At 43.6% G+C, this 27,928-nt stretch overlaps 1 protein-coding gene across 1 annotated transcript in view; it reads right to left on the bottom strand.

The window, feature by feature from the left end:
- LOC310772887 (polyunsaturated fatty acid lipoxygenase ALOX15B) overlaps window positions 1-27,928 on the bottom strand; it is a gene marked incomplete at both ends in the record, with an annotated part of 64,588 nt that overhangs the window by 26,421 nt on the left and 10,239 nt on the right. The window contains 7 exons of the mRNA XM_083632829.1: window positions 877-963; window positions 3,345-3,548; window positions 4,150-4,293; window positions 4,701-4,873; window positions 7,596-7,711; window positions 13,397-13,486; window positions 27,175-27,256. Coding sequence (XP_083488955.1) covers window positions 877-963; window positions 3,345-3,548; window positions 4,150-4,293; window positions 4,701-4,873; window positions 7,596-7,711; window positions 13,397-13,486; window positions 27,175-27,256 — 896 coding nt within the window. The remainder of the gene's footprint in view (window positions 1-876; window positions 964-3,344; window positions 3,549-4,149; window positions 4,294-4,700; window positions 4,874-7,595; window positions 7,712-13,396; window positions 13,487-27,174; window positions 27,257-27,928) is intronic.

Raw genomic sequence — 27,928 nt, 5'->3', positions numbered from 1 at the left:
GCTCTTTGAGTGCGGTGAGGACCAAACTGTCCACCAAACGGCAGATGTTGAGGTGACGTCATGCAAGTCTGTGTTGGTCAATAGACCCATTTCACAGCAACCGTTTTGAGGTGGTAAAGCAGGAAGTAAAGCAGGTGTAACCAATACCATTAATTATGGTTCCATTCCATTTAGGTGGCCAGGGACTTAGTTATGTTACTGGTTGCACCTGTGTTACTTCCTGCTTTACCACCTCAAAACAGTTCCTGTAAAAGGGCTTATAAACAAGAGACATTATACGGACATGATGTTTTTTTCTTTTTACTTTTTTTTCATATTCAATGAGTGTTTTGATGCTGTTGGAATGTGTATTTGGTGACTTAACGAGGGTAGGTTAGCCCGTTCCATAGACTACTCATTGTGCTAAGCTTACTAGCAGGAGGGGCGTGTTGCAGCTTTCTACTCTACCCACAGAGAAGAGAAGGGCATCTCATCTTACTATCGGGAATATAATATGGCAAATAGGCGAATCTCCAAAAAATGTTGCCGTGTTCCTTTAACTTTACTTTACTTTACTTTATTTGTTTATTTGGTCAGGACAGTACACATAAATGAACAGTTACCTATACAGAGTCATATGATAACAGTAAATATGTTGGATTTTGCTAAAAGCTCATTTGCATCCGTAGTCCTCAAGACATAAAAACATACAAGATAAAAGACATCAAAACAGAATACAGTAGAAAAAATGCCAATAGAAATAACAACAATGTGGCCAAATGGACATAATAATGGTGTGTTAAAAACTAAAGTGCGCGGGATAAAAGTGCGAAATTACAAAACAATAAAGTGCAAAGGTAAAGACATACACGCACACGCACCTGAGGGCATACATACCTTATCAAAGACCCCATTAGGAGCTAGCAGCGAGGCCCTGGCTTGGATGTTGATCTGCAGCGATGTCCGGATATGTGGCATCAGCAACTGACCGCAACAACAGCCAATCAGAGAGGGCAACAACAGCCAATCAGAGACGGCAATACAGCAAGTCTGCAACAACAGCCAATCAGAGAGGGCAGTACAGCAACTGACCACAACAACAGCCAATCAGAGAGGACAATACAGCAACTGACTGCAACAACAGCCAATCGGAGAGGACAATACAGCAACTGACTGCAACAACAGCCAATCAGAGAGGGCAATACAGCAACTGACCACAACAACAGCCAATCAGAGAGGGCAATACAGCAACTGACCACAACAACAGCCAATCAGACAGGGCAATACAGCAACTGACTGGGGAATACAGCAACCAGTGTTGTAGTTGAGTCTGAGTCTGACTCGAATCCGAGTCGTGGACTCATTTTTAGGACTTATTATTATTATTATTATTATTATTATTATTATTACTTCTGAAAATGTTCCCCCATTTTCTCCCCAATTGTACTTGGCCAATTTCCCCCTGCTGCCCCGGTTGCTGCTCCACCCCCTCTGGCGATCTGGGGAACCGTAGACACACACATGCTTCCTCCAACACATGCGCAGTTGCCAGCCACTTCTTTTCACCTAACATCGGGGAGCTTCACCGGCAGGACGTAGCACGTGGGAGGATAACGCTATTCTCACCAGTTCCCTTCCGCCCCGAACAGGTGCCCCGACAGAGCAGAGGAGGCGCTAGTGCAGCGACCAGGACACATACCCTTAATCCCACCCGCAGACACAGCCAATCGTGCCTGTAAGGACGCCCAACCAAGCCAGAGGTAACATGGGGGTGCAAACCTGCGACCCTCGTGTTGGTAGGAAGGGAATCAATCTACCGCTACACAACCCGGACTTGTGACTCGACTTGGACTTGAGCACTGATGACTCAGACTTGGACTTGGACTCGAGCATTCAGGCATTTGGACGCCGAAGTTGGAGACGAGGACTAGAACTTGACAGTTTTTTTTTGTTATTTTGCATACGCCCGAATAATTTGGCATAAGATATTGATAGTTATGATTAGTTTGATTTGATAGGATCAAATCAAATCATGGGAAGGCCGCATTCACCCACTATGCTTCTGCTAGCTGGAACAAACTGCCTGAAGACCTCAGATCTGCTCCAACTTTACTCACTTTTAAAAATAGACTAAAGACTTTTATGTTTACCATCGCTTTTAACTGCTGACAGCTGTTTTAGGAGATATATGTGGCCTCTAAAGGCTTGAGTCCAACTATTATAAAGGTTATGGACATTTTTCCAATTATGTGTGTGTAATCATGTTTCTTATCATGATGTCGGGGGATTTAATATAGAAAAATTGATTTATTCTATTATGCAAACCCAATGAGTCCTCTGTAAGTTTTTAGCTCTTTTTGTAACTGCTGCACCTGTCTTTCTTAAAGTTCTGTTGTGATGTTTTTAAATGCCTATTTTATTCTCTTGTTTTATTATTTTATTTTGTTGTGTCAACCATTTTATGTGAAGCACTTTGAATTGCCCTTGTGTATGAAATGTGCTATACAAATAAACTTGACTTGACTTGACTTATTATTCAATTTCATGCAAGGGCAGGCACCTGTGTTCCACCTACATGCAGATTCACATTCAGTAACTAACTCCATACTTGGACAGTAATGGTTATTCGACTGACTTTTCTTTGGTGACTCGGACTCGGACTTGAACAGTGGGGACTCGAGACTCGACTCAGACTCGATATAGTTACTTGACTACAACACTGATAGAAAATGCTTATCAAACTAGTTTTACTTGGTCAAACCAAACTATTCAGGTATATTTAGAATCAGAAGACAGCGGAGAGCATTTGTTTTCTTGTTTTGTTTTTAAAAAATTGTTCTGAGTGAAATGTTCTATGGTCTCTCATGATTCTAAATATAGCTGAATCATTTTGGCTTGACCAAGTAAAATTATTTTTTACAAGCATTTTACGAAAAAAGAATGGCACATGAAATCCCCCCGGAAGGGGGTGTGACTTTGGCTCTATGAAAACAGGGTGGTTCAGCTGTACCTAGTCTCGACGCCAGACCCATGAGAGTTCTTACGCTGATACACTGCTGCAGAGCTCTCTCTGGGTCTGGGACACTTTCCCTCAGAGGGCTGGTTATGGGAGGGAACCGTTCACTTGGCCAGTCATATGCCAGTGATGGCTTCAGTCCTCTCCAATCAGTAACGACTTTGCGATCAGACGACACGGGAGGCGCAGCCCATTGCTCTCTCATCGGTGCTACGACCTGTCACTCATTCAATTTCAACCCGCCTTCAAAACCAGCAGTGGCTGTTAACTGGCACAGACTCACTTATGTAGTATGCGGAGCGCAGCGATTCAACGTGATATTTGAGTCTGGGGAGAGACTAAGCTGTACCTGGTGCAGTGGGTGCAGCTCCGGCAGCTGCCTGAGGGTGGCAGCGCAGCACAGCTCTGGCAGCATGTGGGTCTTCAGGTAGTGAGAGACCAGCTGGTGCAGCTGGAAGTCGGCGTTGTGGACAAACATCTTAGCCAGCAGCCAATCACAGCCGGTGTCAGAGGGCAGGAAGATCGGGTTCTGAGGACCGGGCGTCTGCTGGAGCTGGAGGAGGGAAGAGCTTACTGAATGGTTGTTGGTTGGTTGGTTGGTTGATTGGTGGGGATTTTGTTTAAATGCATGAAATAAAGTTTGTGGTTAACAAAAGTTTATGAAACAGCAAACCTTGTGTTCAGCAAGATAATCCTCACAAATGAGGACCACTTTATGATTTTTGAATTTCTTTTCGGAAAATGCTTCAAAAGTAATACAAGTGGTCATCATTTGTGAAGATTATCTTGCTGAACTTGCTGAAAGATACATTGCTGTTGAGTTTTCAAAAGTATATATTTTATTTTGGCGCTTTGAGCGTCACAAGCAGAGTGCCATCCAGTTCCATTGTATTGGAGAGAGAAGGCAGAAATCGCTATGGCCGATATCTCCAAAACTGCAACTCACACCAAAACCATCTACAGGTGAGAGGGGAAATATGTATTTTTGATTTGGGCGTGAACAGTCCCTTGACACTAAACTCCAGTCTTTATATAAACTCCAGTGTTATGTCTTTTTGACTTGGGGTGAACTGTCCCTTGACACTAAACTCCAATCTTTATATAAACTCCAGTGTTTTGATAGCAGCTTGCATCCGGGCTGGCCTCCAGCTCACCTGGATGGCGATGGGCTTGAGCTCCCCCTGCTGGTTCAGGTGGAGAAGGCACAGCGGGGCGCAGAGGTACGTCTGCTTCCCGTTGATCACGTTGGCCGGGACGCCGTCCAAAACCTCGTAGTCCAACAGGTAAACACTTCCTTTCTGTCAGATGACAGGCAGACAGACAGGCAGACAGACAGACAAACACGCAGGCAGACAGACAGGAAAGCAGGCAGACAGACAGAGAGGCAGGCAGACAGACATACAAACACGCAGGCAGACAGACAGACAAACAGACAGGCAGGCAGGCAGACAGGAAAGCAGGCAGACAGACAGACAGACATGCAACCCCTTAATACAGATGTTAGGTGAGGACCCCTTGGCGTTGCTTCTTAATGCACTCCGTAACCCCCACCATAGGGTGACCAGATCCCAGAAAACTAAATGTGGGACAAAGAGTATGTTTGTGTGCGACAATGTGGGACACGTTACCAATGCTGAGTAGTGCTGCAACTAACAATTATTTTCATGATTGATTACACTTATTACACACATGTGTACGTGCACACCTCTAGCTCCTCCTCCAGAGATGAGTGTTGGGGCAGGAAGGGGCGGAGCATGTGGGTGGTGACGGACAGGTTTGCGGGCAGGAGGCGGGTCCTTCGCAGCAGCAGAGGGTTGGAGCCGTTCACAGTTTGGTACCCGAAAAACCAGTCGTCCGCCCAGTGAGCCTGAACAAACCCTGAGAGAGAGAGAGAGAGCGAGAGAGAGAGAGAGAGAGAGAGAGAGAGAGAGAGAGAGAGATGGGTGTAGTGGCATTCCTTCTGGGTCAAATAAGCCACCAACGAGCTGTAGGCACAGTAACTTCAGTCTGAAGTGAATGACAAGAGATTGGATTATCAGCTATCTCAGATAGCCGATAATCCAATTTGAAAACGTTTACTGAAGAACACATTTTTTTGTTTAAATCGCCACACGGTAGAAAAACTACAGGACGAATCAGTCACTTGCCCCCCAGAAATGCGGAACCCCGCGGCAGTTATTCGTATGAGTTGTGCCAAACAAACGTTAATATCTCAAAAACTATACATCACATCGCTTATATTTTGACATTCTGAGTGAGAGCAGAACTAGCTCAATAGTTTGATTTATAAATGTCGTGTTAACATTTTTAAAATGTAAACAGATGTAGGCCAGAACTGCGCCGCGTCATCAAGCGTCCAGCGCGAAGGCCACTGCCCCTTTTACGGGGAAACCCACCATAGGAAAATACTGTACAAGATGCCGTAAACACTTCAAACAAACAATTTAAAAGGGTTTAATTTGATATAGATATGCAGAAGAGTTGCTGTGTTGTTGGTTTCACTAACAATAAACAAACAAACAAAAAAGCCGGATCTGCGTTTCTTTTAATCGAGTAGGGGTGACACCGTCAATGTGGATGATACATGTAACCTGGTGGAAACTCATCAGTGGGCTGGATACAGCATTCATATAAGGGAAGTACTATTGTCGATGTATCTTGCGCATTCTATTGCCGGCCGAGTTGAAATATACTGTCATGTCATGTCTTTCGGCATTGATAAACAAAATTAATTCTGTTCTTTTTCTATAGATTTTTTTGTACTGCTAGTGGCTTGTGTTTTCCCCCTAAAAGGGGGGTTGACGTTTTGTGAAGTACCCGGATGTGCTGGTCTAGTCTATGTGCTCTCGTGCCTAATGCAGCTCCCACTCTACTGAACATGAAGAATTAAAGGGAGCGTCCACCAATTAACGTTCAATAGGCTACAGTCTACATGCATTTGTTTTGCACATTTTATACAACCAATGTCTTATATAATAATTAGATTCAAGATTCAAGATTTTTATTGTCACTCCATGGTACAAGTATCACGTGTGAAATTCTTGTGCTGTGGACTCCGTTTACAACATAGTACAAATATAACAGGGCATATGAGTGCAAAAATCAACAAGAGACACAAGAAGCAATAAGGCAGTATAGTGATAAGACAAGTCAGAGACAGTGGCATATTCACTGCACATAGGTGCACACGTCATGTGCATACTTTAGACGTGCTTAAACATTTTAAATTCGGCGTATTTGACATACAGGTGCAAATAGCATATTCCTTATTAAACATACAATTAAACTCTGCATTTTAAATTCGGCGTATTTGACATACAGGTGCAAATAGCATATTCCTTATTAAACATACAATTAAACATTAGACATACGTAATGGTAGCAGCTACAGTACGGTACAGTACGGCTACTACACTATTTGTGTATGTTAAGGAGTCTCGTGGCCTGCGGGAAGAAACTGTTCCTCAAGCGATTTGTGCGTGCTTTTGGAACGCTGTATCTTCTCACTGAGGGTAACAGGGAGAACAGGCTGTTGTGGGGATGGTTTGTGTCTTTGATGATCTTCAGGGACCTCCTGAGGCACCGCTGTTTATACAGTTCATGCAGTTCTGGCAACTCACATCCTGTTACGTGCTGGGCCGCACGTCTCACTCTCCGTAGCGCCCTGCGGTCCATGGTGGTACAGTTCCCGTACCAGGTGGTGGAGCAGCCAGTCAGCAGGCTTTCAATGGTGCCTCTGTAGAAGTCCCTAAGGATTTCTGGCCTTAGCCCAAATTTCTTCAGGCGCCTGAGTCCGTGTATTCGCTGTTGGGCCTTTTTGACAACAGTGGCGGTGTGGCCGGCCCAAGTCAGGTACTGGTGGATGTTGACTCCCAGGTACTTGAAGCTGTCCACCCTTTCCACCTCTGTGCCGTTGATGGTGATTGGGGGGTGTGCGCCCCCCCCCCTCCTGTAGTCTACAATGATCTCCTTGGTCTTGGAGACGTTCAGAGTTATGAACTATGAACAACTACAAAGCAGCAAGTTCACGTTGGCGTCTTCACGTTGACATAAACATGGCGGAACCAAAGACAAATAGAAGGAAGATAGCAAAGAAGGACAGACGCAACGGACACAGCCTACTGAACACTCCTCCACTCGTGTATATATTGTATATATTATTTTTCCTATTTCTTTATCTCTGAAGATTGACATGACCGCTGCATACTGACACTAAGACAAATTCCTCGTATGTAATGTTGCATATGGTGGCAATAAAAGTGATTCTAATTCTGATTCTGATTTGGAGATTTTAGCACTACATGGAGCCATTTCCTCATGTTTGGCAGATCAATCAAATTGATGCATCTCTCTGTGTGTGTGTGTGTGTGTGTGTGTGTGTGTGTGTGTGTGTGTGTGTGTGTGTGAGGGAGAGAATGTGTGTGTGTGTGTGTGTGTGTGTGTGTGTGTGTGTGTGTGTGTGTGTGTGTGCGTGCGTGCGTGCGTGCGTGCGTGTGTGTGTGTGTGTGTGTGTGTGAGGGAGAGAGCGTGTGTGTGTGTGTGTGTGTGTGTGTGTGTGTGTCTGCGTGCGTGCGTGCATGCGTGCGTGTGTGTGGACATACTGGCGATGGGGTTGTGGGCTGCGTTCAGACAGAACAGGCTGTGCAGCTCAGTGAAGTCGCTCCAGGCTTCGTCTCGGCCGCTGAAGCCTCTGAGATACCGCAGCTCGCTGCCCGGGCTGCAACGCAACCAGAGACGAGAAACGTACACACATTCTTTATGTCGGTACAACTACAGTTACTTGTGTAAAAAAAGACTCTGGTAAAAGTAGAAGTACTGATTCAACTTGTTTACTCAAGTAAAAGTAAAAAAGTACAGGCTCTGAAATGCAATAAAGTATAAAAGTAAAAGGTATGTAGTGATGTGGGTTTTGTAAGTAAACATGTGAGATGTCTGTGGGGATTTACGGGCTTACGTAAAGGCAGCTTACAGCCAGTGGGTGTGGTGAGAGAGAGGGGTTCACCTGTGATTGGCTGGGGGAGGGGAGCTGTGAGCGAGAGCAGAACAGCTCGGGGTTGTTGGAGTGTGAGCCTGAGGGAGACGGCTGGGTGCGTGGGGAGCTGAGAAGCTAGGAGAAGCTAGCGGGGTTTGGGTGTGTGTTTGTGGGGTTTTGGTTTGGCGTGAGCTACGGCTGACAGTAGTCCTCGGACCGGTGATCCACAATAAAGTGCGCTAACGAGATCCTGACTCGCGACTGGTTTGTGGGATCATTACAGGTATTTGCAACACAACACAGCCTGAATGCTTGAATTGAGTTTCTAAATACAAGCTGAGCCTACAGGTATACCGGTATGTAGCATTTCTTTCCAAAGCCTTTGTGCCCCTCCGTCAAGGCAAATAATCTCAAATAATGTAGAAGATAGTTTTGTTTCAGTTAACACTTTTTTAATCGCTGCAATATATATATATATATATATATATATATATATATATATATATATATATATATATATATATATAAACATGCATGTCAACTACTGAGCAGTTGAGATGCATGTCTGTCCAGACTTTGACGTTTGAGCCAAATGTGAACAAATTTCTCAAGGCATTCCTGAGATATCACGTTAACAAACATGAAACGATGAACATGAAACATGAAACATGAAGCGGTCGTGATGTCAGAGCAACCTTGAAATTTGACACCAAAATCTAATCAGTTCATCCTTGAGTCCAGGTGGACGTTTGAGGAAAACTGGAGGAAATTTCGTCAAGGCATTTCTGAGATATCGCATTAACGGACATGAAACAAGCAGTCGTGAGGTCACAGTGACCTTGAACTTTGACCTTTGACCACCAAAATCTAATCAGTTCATCCTTGAGCCCAAGTGGACGTTTGAGGCAAATTCAAATAAATTCCATCAAGGCATTCCTGAGATATCACATTAATGAGCTTGAAAATGGCGTTCGAGAGGTCACAGTGACTTTGAACTTTGACCTTTGATCACCAAAATCTACTCACTTCATCCTTGTGTCCAAGTTGACATTTGAGCCAAATTGGAAGAAATTCCGTGAAGCCCGGTATCGCATTAACGAACTTTGGAATGGCGTTTGTGAGGTCACAGTGACCTTGAACTTTGACCTTTGACTACCACAATCTAATCAATTCATCCTTGAGTCCAAGTCGATGTTTCAGGTCAATTTGATTAGATTCCATCAAGGCGTTCCTCAGCTATCGCGTTAATGAACATCGGACGGACGGTCCGAAGACAAAAGATTTAACCCAGAATGGCAGGAGAAGTTCCCATGGGTTAGACTGAAAATGTGGATGTAAAAGATAAAATCTGTGAAAAGGTGGGTAAGAAAAACGGCTTCACCAAAGGCTCTATCAATCTGAAAGCATCTGCCCACACCACACATCATGCTGCTCATAAACGCGACAGCAAAGTGCACTGATAAAGCCACCAATTTGAGTAAAAAAGACGCCCTTATATCGCTAAAATAAATTTATTGGATGATTGCATTATAGCCTTTGTTTTTGTGTGTCTTATTGCTGTTTAAATGTTATTTCTGAACGTAAATTCAAACCCAAACCGAATCAATTAATTAAATAACGAGCAGTGAGGCTTGCCTCGCTCTCTTTGCACTTATTATTATTAGGGGTCCAAGCACGAAGTGCGTGGATCCCTATTGTATCTGTTCTGATTATTGTTTTGTTTTTTCTTCTTCTCCGGTAAAACTGTATGTACAGCAGAAACTGTAATGCTCAGCGTAGCCAGACTGGGCACATAGATTGTAAATGTGCCGCACTACTCAGAAACAAAAAATTACCCATATCGGCCAGATGGTGGCGCTATAACAGACCATTTCGCGTTATGGTCCATATCTTCTGAACCGTGAGGCGTAGAATCCAAATTCCACTTCGGCTGTATTCCCTGGATCAATACGCATCTATCCATATAGGCCACGCCCATTTGCGTGTGCCTAGATTTTCCGCCATTTTGAATTTTATCAAAAACCTACTTTTGCGAACTCCTCCTAGACCGTTTGGCCAAATCACACGGAAATTCTTCTGGGACATCTATGGACTAACCCGACCTAAAGTTATTAAAGGATTTTGGATACGTGTAACTGTTTTGAAATTATAAATGTCTAAACTTTTGTGTATTTACTTTTGTTCTTTTCCTGCCCTAAAGGTGTGTGGATCTCAGAAACCATCCACCCCCCATCACCCAAACTTTCCACACAGGTTCACGACATCACCCACTACTCAGAGTAAAAAAATTACACCAATCCACCAGATGGTGGCGCTATAACAGCCAATTTCACGTTTGTCAGTCCATAACTTCTGAACCGCGAGCTGTAGAATCAAAATTCCACATCTACTGGTTTCCCTGGAGCATCATGCATCTAACCTACTAGGCCACGCCCATTTCTGTATGGTAGATTTTCCGACATTTTGAATTTGATCAAAAACCTACTTTTGCGAGCTCCTCCTAGACCGTTTGGCCAAATCACACAAAACTTTTTCTGGGTCATCTATGGACTACCCCGACCTAAAGTAATTAAAGGATTTTGGATACGTGAAACCGTTTTGAAATGATAAATCTCGAAACTTTTAATGAAACACACGGCAACACTAAATTGCCCACAACTCATTAACCGGTCAATTACAACTACTGCTGCTACTACTGCTACCACTCCCACTACTACCAACACTACTACTACTACTATTACTACTTCTGCTACTATTACTACTACTACTACTACTACTACTACTACTACTACTACTACTGGAAGTTGGAATGTAGCATTTTGGGTGGGGTTAATGTGTTTTGGGGTTCTGCATCTGCTGTAGCATAATACATAGTTGGTTTAGATGTCACACAGTAATGCCCGATCCACAAAGACTTGACACCCACATTTGAATAAAAACTAGTTTATGCCATAATAAGGTTACATCTGTGCCTTGTCATTGCTGTGGAAGGATGGTTTAGGGGTAGAGTAGCAGACACCAAAGCTGGAGGACCTGGGTTCAAACCACGGCCAGGTAACTGTTTTATTTTTTGAAAATGTAGAATAAAGGTTAATCTGGATATAATTATGTATAACGCTGCTGAATACACACTGTGTACATAGCAGAATAACTGAATATGCCTATTCATGGTAACATCATATTTCGACGTCATCTTGACATTCCTGTGTAGATGTCTAAATGATCCCCAAATCGGCTGTGATTTGGCCTAGTCCTGGACGTCACTGAAAGATGATATCAGAACATCATCATGATGTAATTGTGTTTGCTGGGAGCCTTCTTTCAGATATATGAGAGGAAAAACATTCCAATACATTATTGTGTCTTCAGATGTGAAAGGTCCAAAAAGAGAATTAAATCTGAATTATCCTTGTCACTCATGTGCTCATTGTAACAGCACAACCCACACCAATTAGTTCAAACACCTCCATTCAGGGCAGACTTTTAATGTAAAGTGGTGCATTATGTGTGTAATACAAAAATGTCCATAATGGTAAATGGACTGCATAACAAGCTGCCATGCAGGGTGCTGGCTATAGTCACCAAAAGCAATTTCAGGGATAAAACCCATCAACCTTCTGTAGTGGACGCCACTATGCCCTATGGTTTGATGTGTGTGTGGGAAAGACACAATGACAACTGAAAATTCTGATTTCAGAACACAAAAGCTCCATCATGAGACAAGAACTAACCTCTCATGTTGCAAAACACGTTCTTGAACACAGCCACGCAATCTCCAGCTAACATTTCCAAGATATTGAAAAAGTTCATGAAACACCGCAAAATAAAGAGGCAACATGTGGGGTTTTAATTACTGTTACTGACTTAATTGTCTGAAGTTGAAAGTTTTTCATCCCACGTGGGGTTTGAACTTTGAGCCGCAATGGTCTTTAGTTAGCATAAGTCATGAGCTTTACCAAGTGAGCTATCCAGACTGTTGCATTTAACTTTGTAGACCATTTAACTTTGTAGACCATATTATATGTATCTGCAGAGCCAGAGAAGTACTTGTGGTATAGACAGTATGTTCTACCCAAATACCACTTTCTGTCCAGATACTTAAAGGGATATTGTACACAAAAACTGTTTTCTATCCAAGTACTACTTCAAGTCACAAGTACTTATGTGACCCCAACACCCTGACTGACCCCATCACCCTTACTGACCACTACACCCTTACTGACCATGCTTGGACCCCGTCATCGCCGCTTGCGGCTATATTTTATTATTTGTTATTATTAAAATATGCTATTTAAAAAATTATTACATCAATCAATATAACGACAAAAAACAACAACAACGGTAACCAAAAATATTTCATTTACAGCCCCGGTGGCTAAAAGAGTCGGGCGCGTATTATGCTCAATCAAGTTGGACCCCCGGCGGGAAATGGAAGACCGGCGTCAAATAGAGTACCGGCGCTTATTGGAAGAATTACGATATATATATATAGTTGTTGCATTATATATATTCATATACAGTACTTTCTTTTTAATTGAATGACTAATTGTTGTTTCATCTGATGGCTTTTTACTTCTGTGGACTCTTAAGTCTGAAATAAAGTTTGGATTGAATATATCCATGCAATGTGTAGGCTTCAATTTGTTTTGTGGCTGGCGAGGGGTTTGGGGATCACTGCACAAATCTGATTGATGGGTACAAGTTGGGTAGCATAATTACTAAAATAAATAAGACTAATATTGGTTGCATGGTCGAGCGGTATTGATCCAATGAAACCACATTAGCGTTCATATAAGCTCTCGTGACCATCATTGATTTCAATATCCGCTATCCACCTTATTTTTGAATGCCCTGCTGTCAAAATGATTATGGGTACAAGGTCCGGTTTAATGTGACTTGATTGTTGCAGCTTGCCATTTCCTAAAACGGTATTCTACTTGATTTGAAAACTCTGCATAACGCTGCCTATACTCCCTTGTACCCTGGCTGAATTCCTAGCCCATGAACTAACATAACTTGACCAATAAGTATGTAACATACCAAATAAAACAAGAATAAAATAAATAAAATAAACAAAACAGGAATATTGTATTTACTGCACTGCTCTAAAATAACGTTACTGGCGCGTGCCTCAAGAGAGCCTGTTCGTCCTGGAAGCCACTCTCTTTGCGCCAGAACACAATCGATTTGGGGGTGGAACACGCCAGGATTGGCCAATGCCAACGCCAGTGCCCAGAACTGTCAAATCAAATCATCGACAGAGACCCTATGGCCCACCTCCCAGTATTGTCCCAGACAGACAGACATACAGACAGACAGACAGACAGACACACAGATGCATGCAAACAGACAGACAGACAGATGGCAGTGAGACTGTTGTGTGGCAGTGTGAATCAGATTCTGCTGGCATGGGCCTCGGGATGACTTCACCTCTTGCGGGTGTAGCTGAGGTTCGGCCCGAGTTCCTTCACACCGCTCATATCCACACAGTGAGGAGCACCGTCCACGAAACAGCGCCACCTACAGCCCCGCAGAGAGAACACTGAATCAACAAAACGCCACACTTAAAGTCTCAATTAACTGAAACTCCGTTACCCTTCCTTCCTGAAAACAGTTTAGTGACATCACACTGCACCAGGAGGCAGAAAAAACCAATACAGAGCCAAAGTCGCGCCCACTTCCGGGTTAGGCATACGCACCAAGAGATTTCATCTGCCATTAATTTTCCCATAGACATTCCGTAAAATGCTTATAAAAATAGTTTTACTTAGTCAAGCCAAACGATTCAGCTATATTTATAAACAGGAGAGACCATAGATCTTTTCACTTGGACCAAAACGTAAAAAAAAATTGTGGATAAAAAAAAAGTATTTATTTATTTTTGGTCTGAGTGAAATGTTCTATGGTCTCTCCTGATTCTAAATATAGCTGAATCGCTTGGTTTCACCAAGTAAAATATTAGTATGACTATACTGCCCTCCTTAAGGTGTAGCAACCAAAACTAGACAGCTAGCTAAACTCCATTCACAGAAGACATGAAAGTCAAGATATGCTCCAAATATGTATTGCAGACTCAGGTGCATGTAGACGTGAAAACGAAATGAAACTGAAAAGACAGAATACAGCATATTACGGTAATGTTCATTACAGGTAAACAGAGGTAAGTATCAAAGTGCACAAGCAAGCTCTGTACTAAATGTTATGTAACGTAATGCCACAAAATATAAATCAAAGGGAGTCAAACCAAATGACTAATTAAACAGCTACATAAACACAGCACTAGTGAGGATAAAGGCTAATGCTTATCAAAACCCCCAAAATCCCAACTTATAGACAATGCTTTCTATGGCACAACGAGGACGAAATGGAAGTTAATGTGGTAACTTAGGTTCAGGAGCAGGGCCACGCCTCAACAACTCCTCTAACCACTACCCACTCCTCTAATCACCTGACAAGCTTACTTATACCTGGAAAACCCATTCTGCCCTCCTGTTTGTCTCAGATTTCTCGACAGACAGACCATGCAACACAACTCAACGCTTTTACAATCAGCAAACTTCGACAAAACGCTGGAATTGCCATTTCATAAAACATCCAAACTCACCGTGGATCCAAAACTGACGGTCAATCCTCTCGATTCCAACGGTGGGTTGCATCATCATCTTGCATGATTGTTTGTTTGCTACTGGTTAGCGTCATCCACCCGACATGCTAACGTTAGCATCACAGCCTCCACAGTTCACTTCATCAGCTACTGCAGATGCAGTTAGCTTCATCTATCTACTACATAATACAGTTCACTTCATCAGCTACTGCAGATGCAGTTAGCTTCATCTATTGCACAGAGTAGCCTACAGTTCACACCATCAGCTACTGCAGACACAGTTAGCTTCATCTAACTGGGGTGGTGCTTCTACCTATGTACCATATGCTCACCTATGCGCATGCGTCGGTGTTGTGTTTGTCCGACAGAAGCTCCGTGTTATTTTGACATTTTATCCAGTTTTAAGCTATAATTGTGCCTTGCATCTCTTAGTCACTTGTTCTGCTACACTTTACGTTTGAATCGGATACAATGTTTCAATGATCGGACGCTTGGAACTAATATCATTTTAATTCAACCGCCGACTCCTGACTACTGCTAACACGCTAACCTGGCTTGTGTTTACCCCAAGCATGTAGCCCGGTAAACAAGTCGCGTTTATCGACATCTTATCACTGGATTTTATCAGTCGATTCCTCGACGTCTTTCCTAAAGGAAATCTACTCAGACAAAACTTACCAGTGTTGATTCATCCGCAGCGGGCCCTCCGTGGTAAGTTTTCGCCTCTCCTCCCAGTCCCAGAGTCGGAAATCAGCTGTGTTTCCACCGCTGCGGGCTCCTTTGCGTGTAAGTTTCTCTCCTGCTCCTCTCCTACTGTGGCGCTGCCGATAACTCCGTGCGGCTCTCTGGTGCCTTTTCCTCCCGTTTGCTAGCTGTGGTTTTCCATCTGTTGCAGCTGCGATGGCCCCATCGGCGGAGATTGCCGAGCTGAAAGCCGAGCTGAAGTCTATTGAGCGGCTCATCGAGGATCTCCTGCAGCGGCAGACTCAGCTGTGTTCCCGGCTTACATGTCTTGAGCCCGCGGATGGCCAGCGCCCATCGGGCTCGGATGTAGCGGCTGCTCCTGTCTCCCCCACTCGGTCTCTGCCTCAACCCCAGTCCTGGGCATCCATAGTAAAGGGGCGCAGGCGCTCGCTCCCCCTTTACGACCCCTCCAGTAGCGGCATTCCCCTCTCCAACTTTTTCGCTCCTCTGGCTGACCAACCCCCCTCTCCACCTCCTGCTCGTAGAGTGGTCCGTGCCACTGGACGACCCCGTCCACCCACTGGTCCCAGCTCGCCTTTGCGCTTCTCATCTCCTGCTCATCCCCTTACAGCTAATATGTTAACTTCAGCAGCGTCCAAAAGGCGCTCCCCACCTATCTCGCCAAACTCCCAGGTGTTCTCTCCGCTGGGTAAACGTCGCCGGCTATCAGCCTCAACATCCGAAAATCCCACTCAGACCTCCGGTGGCGCTGCGAGCTTAGCCAGCAACGCCCCCCTCTCCATACAGCTGTCTGACCATGAAGCTTCGGCCAGCAATGCTAATGATGTGGCTAACGCAATGCTTGCTGGCCACCGGCTCTCACCCAAACTCTCCGTCTATGCTGCCTCTGGAAACTACAAAAATCCTGAAGTGCTGGTCCTAGGCGACTCCATTATTAGATTTGTTAAACTACCCAGTGCTATAACCTACTGCCTTGCTGGTGGCAAAGTTAATGACTTTATTGAGCTCGCACCGACGCTGATTGATCTGCACCCGTCGGTGCGAAAGGTCATAGTGCATGTTGGGTCAAATGACATCATGGACAGGGAATCGAGCAAACTCCAAAACGAGCTGGAAGCACTGGCACTTACTATAGAGAGCCTGGGCAAAGTCTGTTACTTTTCTGGCCCCATCCCGACTCTGTCAACCAGATCCGAACGCTTTAGCCGTCTCTTTAGCCTCCACCAGTGGCTACAGTCTTTCTGCTTTGCAACAACTTTTGGTTTTATCAGCCATTTCGATGCATTTTGGACTCAATGTGATTTGTATAGATCTGATGGTTTACATCCAAATGGACTAGGGACCAAAACACTAGTGTCTAATGTTATTAATTTTCTAGCTTTTAGTGTTGACTCTGATTCCCTCTGACACTCACCCCAGCATGACCCCAGCAACCTCACTTCCATACTAGACACGCCCACTATCATCAAAGAGGGTCCTGCTGACAATCATCCACGCTACTATAATTACATTGCTGTCTTTATTACTGCTAATTGTGATCGTCGAAACCAGTATGCTCCTCAGACAAATACTATAAACACCAACAACCTAATCAGTCCCTCTATTCTAATGACTCCGAACCCTATAAACTACACTGATGCTCACAGTGGAGATATGTTAACAAGACCAACTTTGGTCTACTCAATACAAGGTCCCTTGTAAACAAATCCTTTATATGCAATGACATTATTAATTCAAACAATATCGACTTTTTTCTGTTGAACGAAACATGGCTCACTGAAGGTGACGTTATTCCACTCATTGAATCCACACCCCCCAATTTTCAATTTCTCAATAAACCTAGGTCATCAGGGAGGGGTGGGGGACTAGCTGTAATATATAGGAATTCTTTTAACTGCTCTGCTGTCTCATTTGGTGATTACACATCTTTTGAGATACAGAGCCTTTTAATCAGGGGAAATGCTCAACTGCTCTGCATTTTAATTTATAGACCCCCCAAATCAAATAAAAAATTTCTGTCAGAATTTTCAGAACTCCTATCCTTAATCATGCATAAACATGATAAAGTGCTAAAGTGCTAAAGTGCTAAACTTGGTGATTTTAATATTCATATCTGCTGTCCCGCTGACCCTCTCTCTACCGATTTTATGAATTTAATTGACTCTTTTAATCTGTCACAAGCAGTCAAAACTCCCACTCACTCAAAAGGTCACACCCTGGACCTTGTACTCTCGTGTGGTATTGGCCTTGATTCCTTAAAAGTAACTGATAATTATGTGTCAGATCACCAAACCATCTTCTTCAAGGTGTCAATTGCAAAACCGCCTCAGGTAGTGGACCAAATGATCTTCTCTCGGGTCCTCGATTCAAATTCTGCAACTCTGTTTTCAGAGGCGTTTCTGGCATCCAGCCCTGAACTTCATCCTACAGCTACTCCATGTAACATTGATGATATAGTTAGGCGCTGGAATGAAAACTGTGCCTCTATTCTTGATTCTGTTGCACCTCTTAAACCTCGGAAACGCAAATTAAATGCCTGTCCATGGCTTGATGAGCATACCCGCAATCTGAAAAGGCAGCGTCGTAAAGCCGAGCGAAAATGGAAATCCAATAAATTAGAATCATCCCTCAGTAACCTCAAAGATCTAATGCGCTCATACCAAACAACTGTTAAGGATGCAAAAATATCCTTCTTTGCAAAACTACTTGCAGACCACCATCATAACCCAAAAACCTTATTTCATGCTATCAACCGTGTCATTAAACCTTCTGTACCTCTCAAACATGACTACGATCATTCTAGATGTGAAGAATTTCTCACCTATTTCCAAAAGAAAATCTCAGATATCAGAGCCAACTTTATTCAACCGATCCAGAATTGCTCCATCATACCTCTAAAACCAACAGCTTTCTCTAACTTTGAGCTCATCACTGTTGAGACCTTAAAGAAAACGATACGAGGGATGAAATCAACAACCTGCAACCTTGATATACTTCCGACTTTTTTTCTGAAAAATATTATAGATATCATGAGTCCCTCTATTGTCTCTATTATAAATAACTCCCTAGCGACTGGAAACTTTGCATCCAACTTCAAACATGCCGTTGTACAACCACTTATAAAAAAATCTAATCTTGACCCTGCAAACCCAGCCAATTTTAGGCCAATATCTAAATTGCCATTTTTATCTAAGGTTTTAGAGAAAACGGTTTTTAATCAGCTGACAAGCTTTTTGAATAAAAACAAAATTTTAGAGAAATTCCAATCAGGTTTTCGTCCTTTGCACAGCACAGAGACAGCTCTTCTTAAAGTAACAAATGACCTTCTTCTAAATTCAGATGCAGGACACTGCTCGATTTTAATTCTTCTCGACATCAGTGCTGCATTTGACACTATAGATCACGAGGTTCTCTTAAATCGCCTGAGGGACTGGGTTGGCATCTCAGGCCCTGTTTTTAACTGGTTTAAATCCTACCTCTCAAATAGGACATTCTCAATACTACTTGGTAACTCATCATCTTCTTCTGCACATATCGCCTGTGGGGTGCCACAAGCCTCAATTCTAGGTTCAATCCTCTTCTCTCTATATGCTCCCATTAGGTCATGTTATGCAAAAATACAACGTGTCCTACCACTGTTATGCGGATGACACGCAGATTTACATACCTATCACTTCAAATGACCAAAATAACCTAATCAATCTTCATAATTGCCTGTCCGAAATCAAAGAATGGATGCACCAAAACTACCTTCAGCTTAACACATTCACTGCCAGCCGTTTTTTTTTTACTGTAGGTAGCTTCTGCCAAGCCGTTTTTTGAGGATTCTGGCTCATTTTACAAGAGCCGAGGATAATTTTCTGCTTGGACTTTGTGAACACAAAGTTCACAAAAGTACTAATAGAATGTGTGCTTTCTCTGTCTAAAAGAGTTAGTTTGTAGAGTTAGTAGTTATGTAGATATTAGCCGTTGAGTACAGCATGGTTTCAGCGTCTGAGACAGGAAGCTGAGATAATCGCAGTTTTGTGAAATTCAATCAAACAGGCAGAACAGTCACTTTAACCATTTATTTTTGGCATCAGTGAGAGATCAGACATCTGAACAATATAGTTCTGAACACCCTCTCCTTCAAACTCCTCCCTCCGTGGGCGTGTCTGGTGGCGTTTGTCACAAGCCAGTTTCTCCTGCCTGTCTGAGCAGTGAGCAGCCTCCCTCTCTGGCGGCCCCTCGTCGGCGAGTGTGGCGAGTGTGGACTGTGGATGGGGCTCAATCGTTTCTTGGATTTTCGGTTGAGAGCTTTGATGAAGCTTTGTGCGATTCTAGGCTTTATGCTGCCCACCCAGTCTATTTTTGGAACCCCCCATCGTTGTGCGCCCGTGTGCAGCAGCGTGAAAGCGTTTTCGCCTACAGTATGAGAATGAGGCTCGTTCGTTTCTGGGTTTTCGGAATGCGTGCCATTCTGGCCTTTCTGCGGGTGTTTCAAAGTGTGTTTCACCCATAATCTATTATGCAAATTTACAATCCCCCACGCCAGCACCCAAGCACCGCTCTCCGCTCTCGGTGTGCTGCTGCTGGCGCGGCCGCTCTCGGGCGAGTCTGGTGACTGATGACTGTAAAATCGCCAAGCCATTTCCTTGAGAATGGCTTCCTCCCGCGGCTGTTTTTGGTTGGCTTTCTCTCTGTCGGGAGAGCACTGTCGCCACTTAGTTGGTCGGTAAAATAGATTATACACATTCAATACTTCCAATATTTTTATAGGAGACGTGGGGGGCATTGATCCACGTAGCACCGTCAAAAAAAAAAAAATTTTTTTTTTGACGTCTCAACTCGTCATTGGCAGTGAACCGTTGGATTGTGTTTGACGAGTCAACTCGCCATTGGCAGTGAACGTGTTAACAACAATAAAACAGAAGTACTACTAATTGGTCCACACTGCACAACTGAACAGCTCAAACACAAGCTCCCTAACTGCCTACGCTACACATTTTGCTAGGAACCTAGGGGTTATATTCGACTCCAACCTCAATTTTGAAGAGCAAGTGAAGAAAGTTGTCCAAACATGCTTTCTGCAACTGAGAACCATCTCCAAAATTAAATCTTTTATGTCCTTTAGCGACCTGGAAAAGGTCATACATGCTTTTATCTTCTCTAGACTTGACTATTGCAACTCACTATATTCTTGCCTCAATCAGAAACAACTGTCACGCCTACAACTGATTCAAAACTCAGCCGCCAGGCTCCTAATGGGTATTAAGAAGAGGGACCACATTACACCCGTTTTAGCATCACTGCACTGGCTTCCTGTGCGTTTTAGAGTTGATTTTAAAATTCTACTAATTACTTTTAAAGCCCAACTCGGACTGGCCCCAGAATATATAGCAGACCTTTTAACATTTTATGAGCCAAAACGTGATCTTAGATCATCCACCCAGCGACTCATTATTCCCAGGTCGAACCTCATAACCAGAGGAGACCGGGCTTTCGCGGTCAGGGCCCCCAAGCTCTGGAATGCACTTTCCCCAGATATTAGACTTTCAACATCAGTGTCCATATTTAAAAAACAGTTAAAAACATACCTCTATAAGATGGCATTCCCGTAATCTACACCTCTATCAAACTCTCCACTTTCTGTATAAATAAGTCTGTTTTGCTTTTATCTGGTAACTGTTTCTAACGGATTAGAAATAGCCTGTGGTTATTTAATTATATTTTTATTTGTCAATATTTGTACTATTGCTTGTTTTATTTGTTTTGAAAAGTGCTATAAAAATAAAGATTATTATTATTATTATTATCTACTGCAGAGTTCACTCTATCAGCTACTGCACACTCACTCACTCACTGCATCGACTCAGGCCAGGATGGCCGCCGTCGGGCACGATGTCGGATCTTCCACACGTCTCGTGCTTCCATCAGGGTCCGCAGCTCCCCAGTTGTTACAGCTCCGCAGTCCTCTTTTAGGGTGTTGACCATGGTCTTAATTGGTCTTCCTGGGTTCATCCTTCCATGAGTTGGTTCCCACAGAATGACTTGGCTAGCAGGCAGCTCAGGGTGTCTCGCGCAGTGGCCAGCTAGCTGTAGTCGCCTGTCTCTTATTTTACTAGTGAGGGATGGTAAGTCATCATAGTTGTTTATTTGTGATGTGCTGTGACCAGCAGATGTTAAATGCCATTCGCAGCATCCGCGTGTAGCATCCGTCTATAGATCGTGATGTGGCCTTGGAAAGGGTCCATGTCTCGCACCCATAGAGCAGTATGGTCTCTATGGTAGCGACAAAGATCCTTTTCTTGAGCCCCCGGGATAAATTTGAGGTCCAGATCTTCTTGGTGTCGTTGAGCGCCTTCCATGCGAGTGCTCGTCGCACCTTTATGTCTCGCTCTGAGCTTGGTCTCGCATGGAAAGCTACTGCACAGAGGGCAGTGAAGTCACTCCAGTCATCAGTTGATGCAGATGTAGCTTCATCAGCCGCGGCTCAAGAGTACAGTTTGCTCAATCAGCTGCTACAGACACAGTTTCTCATTCAGCCACTGCGCACAGTGCAGTTCATTCCATCAGCTGCTACAGATGCAGCTTGCCCCTTCAGTCACCGCACAGAGTGGAGTTCGCTCCATCAGCAGCTGCAGATGCATTTCGGTCCATCAGCCGCAGACAGACGCAGAGATCAAATCCCTCGACCCAGTCTCGCTTCCTTCATCCGCCTTAAGAGTTATACCTCATTAAAACTCATTGCTGCTATTCTTTGGGGGCATGTAGGGTCTACGAGGTCGATACTCATCCACCGTCAGTACTCTTAACAGAAATGCAGAAAGGAACAGGCACGTCATTCAACTAGCTCCTCAGCTAGGGCAACTCTCGCCTTGCTAGAAGCTATCCTAATTGGCCTCTCACTCATCACTCTCTTCTTACCTCTCAGCCTCAGCAACAGTTCTCTACATTCAGGCAACATATCTTGATGGCTAAGCTACTCATAAATCCATGTCACTATCCATCAGCCACAGGCATCACCTCAACACACACTCTTCCATCAAAACAGGAAGAATGGCCACTTGATTCTGGAAGCATCAATGCTGAGCTCTCTGCCTTTCAGGCACATCTTCAGAACACTATTGGAGCCATTCCTTCCACAGTCGCCAGACTGAGCATCTCAGACTAAACCATTCAGGTCCTCGCCCCCACGTAATCTCTGGCATATCGCTTCTGTATCCGCAACAAACTTAACAATCTCTGTTGAGCTCATGCTCAACTCAGCTCAATCTAATCGGACTCTTTTGGGGGTCTCTAAACAGCTCGGGCAGAAATACGCCTGAGAAAGAATCAGCTCGGGCAGGAACACGCCTGAGACGGAACCCCCACTCACTACGCCCGGTCTTCTGCACATCCTCCCAGACCAGCTAGATGACCACCAATGACATAATTCCTCATGCACCTTCACTTACACTTCAACACATACACATTTCAATCTTCATTAAACCTTTAAACGATATATTGTTGTGGCGTGGTCCTTGCTAGTGAAATGGAAGTTAATGTGTTAACTTAAGTTCAGGAGCAGGGCCACGCCTCAACCACTCCTCTAACCACTAACCACTCCTCTAATCACCTGACAAGCTTACTTATACCTGGTAAACCCATTCTGCCCTCCTGTTTGTCTCAGATCTCTCGACCCACCCTCCCTTCCCCTCTTTCATGCATCTTCCTATCTCATCCCTAATTCAATCTGGTGCATACCTCTCCCACGTCTCTCTCTGTGTCTCATCTAGGTTCCGTCTGGGTGGTTTCTAATCAGCTCGTCTCTCTCTGTGTCTCATCTAGGTTCCGTCTGGGTGGTTTCTAATCAGCTCGTCTCTCTCTGTGTCTCATCTAGGTTCCGTCTGGGTGGTCTCTAATCAGCTCGTCTCTCTCTGTGTCTCATCTAGGTTCCATCTGGCAGGTCTCTAATCAGCTCGTCCTCTCTGTGTCTCATCTAGGTTCCATCTGGCAGGTCTCTAATCAGCTCGTCCTCTCTGTGTCTCATCTATGTTCCGTCTGGGGGGTCTCTAATCAGCTCAGGCAGAAACACGCCTGAGATGGAACCCCCACTCCGAGTCTCACTCCGCTCTGTCTTCTGCACATCCTCCCAGACCAGCTAGATGACCACCAATGACATAATTCCTCATGCACCTTCACTTACACTTCCACGCATACACATTTCAATCTTCATTAAACCTTTTAAACAATATATTGTTGTGGCATGGTCCTTGCTAGTGAATGTCCTGTGCTCTGGTAGGGCGTAAAGGTCTTGACTCGGGATGTTGCCTAACTTCAGAGGAAGGCACGGCGGCTCTTAACATGTCACTAGCGGGCCATGTGACTTCAAACAACCAATGAGCATGCAAACTACAGACCATGTGACCCCGAAACAACCAATAAGCATGCAAACATTCAAATAAGGTGACATTCATCCGGAACTTCACCTGCAACAACCATCTAGAGTGCGCTAGAACCTCGCCTCATCTAGAACGTGCTAGAAACCTATGTAAAATCAAAATAAATGCTATAGGGTACCAAAAACCACACTATAGAATATAATATAAATGCATGGAAGGCATAACAATGCCTCCACAGGCAATAGCCAGGCTGGAGGAATTGTGGTTTCGGGCCTTCCGTCCGTCCGATGTGCGTTAACGCGATATCCGAGGAACGCTGTAACGGCAAATGAAATCTCTTCCCAGGTTTTACTGTTTACTCTGTGCTTTTGGTCAACACTCACATTAATATCTATCTATCATCTAACACACTAATACATTTGTTACATGTATACTTATTTTTCTTATTCACTTATTTCACTAAGATGGGGAACATGGAGTTGGTGGAGTTGGGCCCTTGGTTGAAAAGACAACAGTACACTGACTTTCTGTCTACCAAGGACGATTCTGACATCTATAGCTACAGTCGATCTGGTGACGTATACAGAACACATGTGACACTACATGCTGCAGCACAGCAACACATTCTGAACATGGCACTCCTGAAAAAGAGAGCATTGCTCTCAGTGAGACTCCCCCTGTATAAATAAAAGGTAAAAAAGTAAAAAAAAAAAAAAAAAAAACATCTGGCCACTAGGGGTTGCACGTGCAGCCAGTGCACCAACGTATAATCGCGCATGGGTACAACCATCTTGTTCCATCTTCCCATCCGACTGTCTATCTGGAGCTGTGCGCATGTGCACAAAGCGATGTCAGCATTTACACTCAACAACAACAGAGCACTCAAGTAAGACATTCACATACTAAATGAAGAAATGGTGGTGTTTTGGTTAAATTCACAAGTGAACCAGATTAACCCGTTATATGCCATTATGAAAATCATGCGCTCTGGAATATTGCTGTGCTAATGTTAACTGCATCATTTCTTGTATTGCTGTATTGTATGATGCACCTTAAGAGACTCCCTCTGGTGCTGGTCGTGGCTCTTTTTCTCTCGTATCCAGACGCAGTCTGAGTGAGTCGGAAAAACAGACAACGACAATCTTTTATACTCTGTGTGATAATAAAAACCAACAAAGACACTTCTTGCTCTTTGACCTTTATTTCATTCAGTTCAGTGGAGAGTTATCTTTTTCCCTGCCAAACGCCTTTGACGGAATTTCATCAAATTTGCCTGAAACGTCCACTTGGATTCCAGGATACACTGATTACATGTTGGTGGTCAAAGGTCAAAGTTCAAGGTCACTGTGACCTCACAAACGCCATTTTCAAGCTTGGTAACGCCATACCTCTGTAACGCCTTGGCGGAATTGCTTCACAATTTGTCAACTGCTCACTTGTTGGCGGAGGCATATATCCGCGTTGCAGTCGTTCTAGTATTTTATGAAGAGTATATGGGAAAATAAATGGCGGATGAAATATCTTTGTGCGCTCTCTATACAGAGCCAAAGTCACGCCCACTTCCGGTTGGGCATATAACCAAGGGATTTCATCCTCCATTTATTTTTCCATAGACATTTCGTAAAATGCTTATCAAAATAGTTTTACTTGGTGAAACCAAGCGATTCTGCTATATTTAGAATCAGGAGAGACCACAGATACAGTCGCCCACAAAATGTTACTACGGCCACCTTGTTTCCACATTATGATTTAACCTGTTAATCCCTAAGCCTATTTTTCAGCTCACCTGCCGAAAATGACATGCCCGAACTGAATGGAGTATATCTCCACAACTACAGGGTATATTCTAAAAATTATTGTTTTCAAAAGCTAGCCAACACCTGTGAGATTGCTGTATAAGTGTCAGAATCAATTACAAATATACTGTATCAGAGTAAAATCAGTTGGAACATGGCAGAAAATTAAAGATTCAAGCTCCGCCCAAAGAAAAACTTCTATGGAGCAGTAGACTAGTAATAGAGGCACAGGAAATCATTCCTGCCTGTGGCCATTGGACTCTTTAACGCCTCACTTAAAAGAGCACCTCGGAGACACTCAGTCTCCCTGAGACTGAGTCAGCCGATAGGTTAACTGTGCCTTAGCAGTAATGGGCTAGCTGACCTAATATAATTCCAGTGTGCAATAACTGCAATTTGATGATGTAATGTACATTCTACTTTATTATACTTTACTCTACTTACTCTACTTTATTTTTGTTTACTTTATTGCATTTTACTACTGTGTTATGCTATGTGTGTTCTGAGTGCGAGCTGCTGTAACTTGTCCCAATTTCCGCCCGGGGATCATTAAAGTCTTTCTGATTCTGATATCTTATGAGTGCTTGTATCAAAGCAAATCCTTAGAAAGTGAACCAGAGCAATTTTACAGATGATTTACTACATGTAGGCCCAGGCGGACCTGATCTGGGCACATTTTGGGCATCCTGGGTGCCATTTGACTTTTCTATGGTAGAAGACTGAAATACAAAATTGTTCTCCTATTTACATATCATTATAGGTACTCAGTTAATATGCGTTATGGTTTGGATAACCCTCAAGTGTTATATCTGTATTTTTACTGTGTGAAATGCATCAAAAGGGCTCCTTCAAATTGCATGCAAAGCATGGGGCGATACGCAGATGGATATCTCAGGAACTCATTGGCCGATTTCGATGATTGACACCTCTATGGAAGCGTCAGAGCCAATAGAATCGACGTGAACTGAAAGAATTTACGTCGGTTTTCCAGGAAATGCCTTTCACCTAACCCAAAGCGTGTGTATTCTGTGAAGATGACCACTCCATGTAAAACCCTCCATATGGCTTTGTAAACACAATGACTGTAAAAAGAAAACACTTCAACATGATGAAGAGGCATTCGCATTTTTATGAAGTCAAACACAACTTTTGATTGGAAAAGAGCAAAGGTAAGACATAACTTGTAGTTATCTGTAAAACGTTAAACACTTTTTTACTGTTCTTTGACAGCCTACTGAGTGAGTTTTCATCTCTCAGAGACGAGCTATACTTCATTGGAAAGAGCAGACTCTTAGCTTTCGAAAGCCGTCTCGTTTGGAGAGAAAAGATTCACTCCCAAAAACAAATCACCAAATAAACGCAGGCCTGCACCGTTTTCTTGTTTTTGCTACATGGTGATATTGTTGCTTGGGGTTGGAATTATTTTTCGTTTGAATACAAATGCTTGTCAGAGTTTTGTAGCCACGTTTCTTCCCGACATTTTGGTCTGCTGTATGTCTCACTGCCTGCTTCCTAAGCTGCTGTAGAGCATCATTTGTGAGAGATGACAAGGGCTCAGCCCGCCGGCGGGCCCGCTCGGGGGGAAGAGGAAGATCATGAACACACCAAAGTCGGAAGGATTTCCCAACTCGGGAAATGAGACCATCTCAGCAGCACGTGAGTGCAGCTGACCTGGTGATACTCGGCCAGGTGCTGAGGTGTTTTGGAAGAAATTGTTTGTTTGTTTGTTTGATTGTTTACCTGATGTGTTTCTGTCGGAGCTGCACCTCTCTGAGCCGCTGCTGCCTCAGCTGCTGCTCCGGCTCTCCGCTCAGCAGACACACTGACCACACCAACACAATAACAGCAATCAATATGAAGAATAATAACAAGAATAAACTACTACCCTAAAGCCCATGATCACATGACACATGACGCACTTTACAATGCCAAGAAGAGTAACAATTATGATTGTACGTTGTAAAGAAGACCGCAAGTAAATTTTTCCCGTTTTATTTGAATGGCAACGTCCTTGCAGTGTGCCACGAGATTAAATATCTCGGCCATTGTATCACTGATGATCTGTCTGATGATAATGATATTATGAGACAGCGACATAAACTGTACGCCCAGGCAAACATGTTGATACGTAAATTCGATATGTGTCCAGCTGATGTCAAAGTGTCACTGTTCAGAACGTACTGTACGCCACTGTACACTGCTCACCTGTGGGGCAGCTACAGAAAAAGCAGCATGAAAAAACTTAATGTGGCTTACAATTAGGGATGCACCGATATGAAAATTTTGGCCGATGCCGATAACCGATATTAACATTGCTGTTATGGCCGATAACCGATATTTACCGATGTCGATATGATCTGTATAAAACCACATCTTTATGATCATCACATTTTGTACATACTGAAAAACACATGTTAACACTGAATTTGAAAAAGTTATGCATTTCTTTATTTGCAAAGCCTTTGGAAAAGCCCATAAATCATAGATTTACTGC

Source organism: Poromitra crassiceps (genome assembly GCF_964638095.1).
Source record: "Poromitra crassiceps genome assembly, chromosome: 1".
NCBI lineage: Eukaryota > Metazoa > Chordata > Actinopteri > Beryciformes > Melamphaidae > Poromitra > Poromitra crassiceps.
This window is presented reverse-complemented; position numbering and strand designations above follow the sequence as displayed.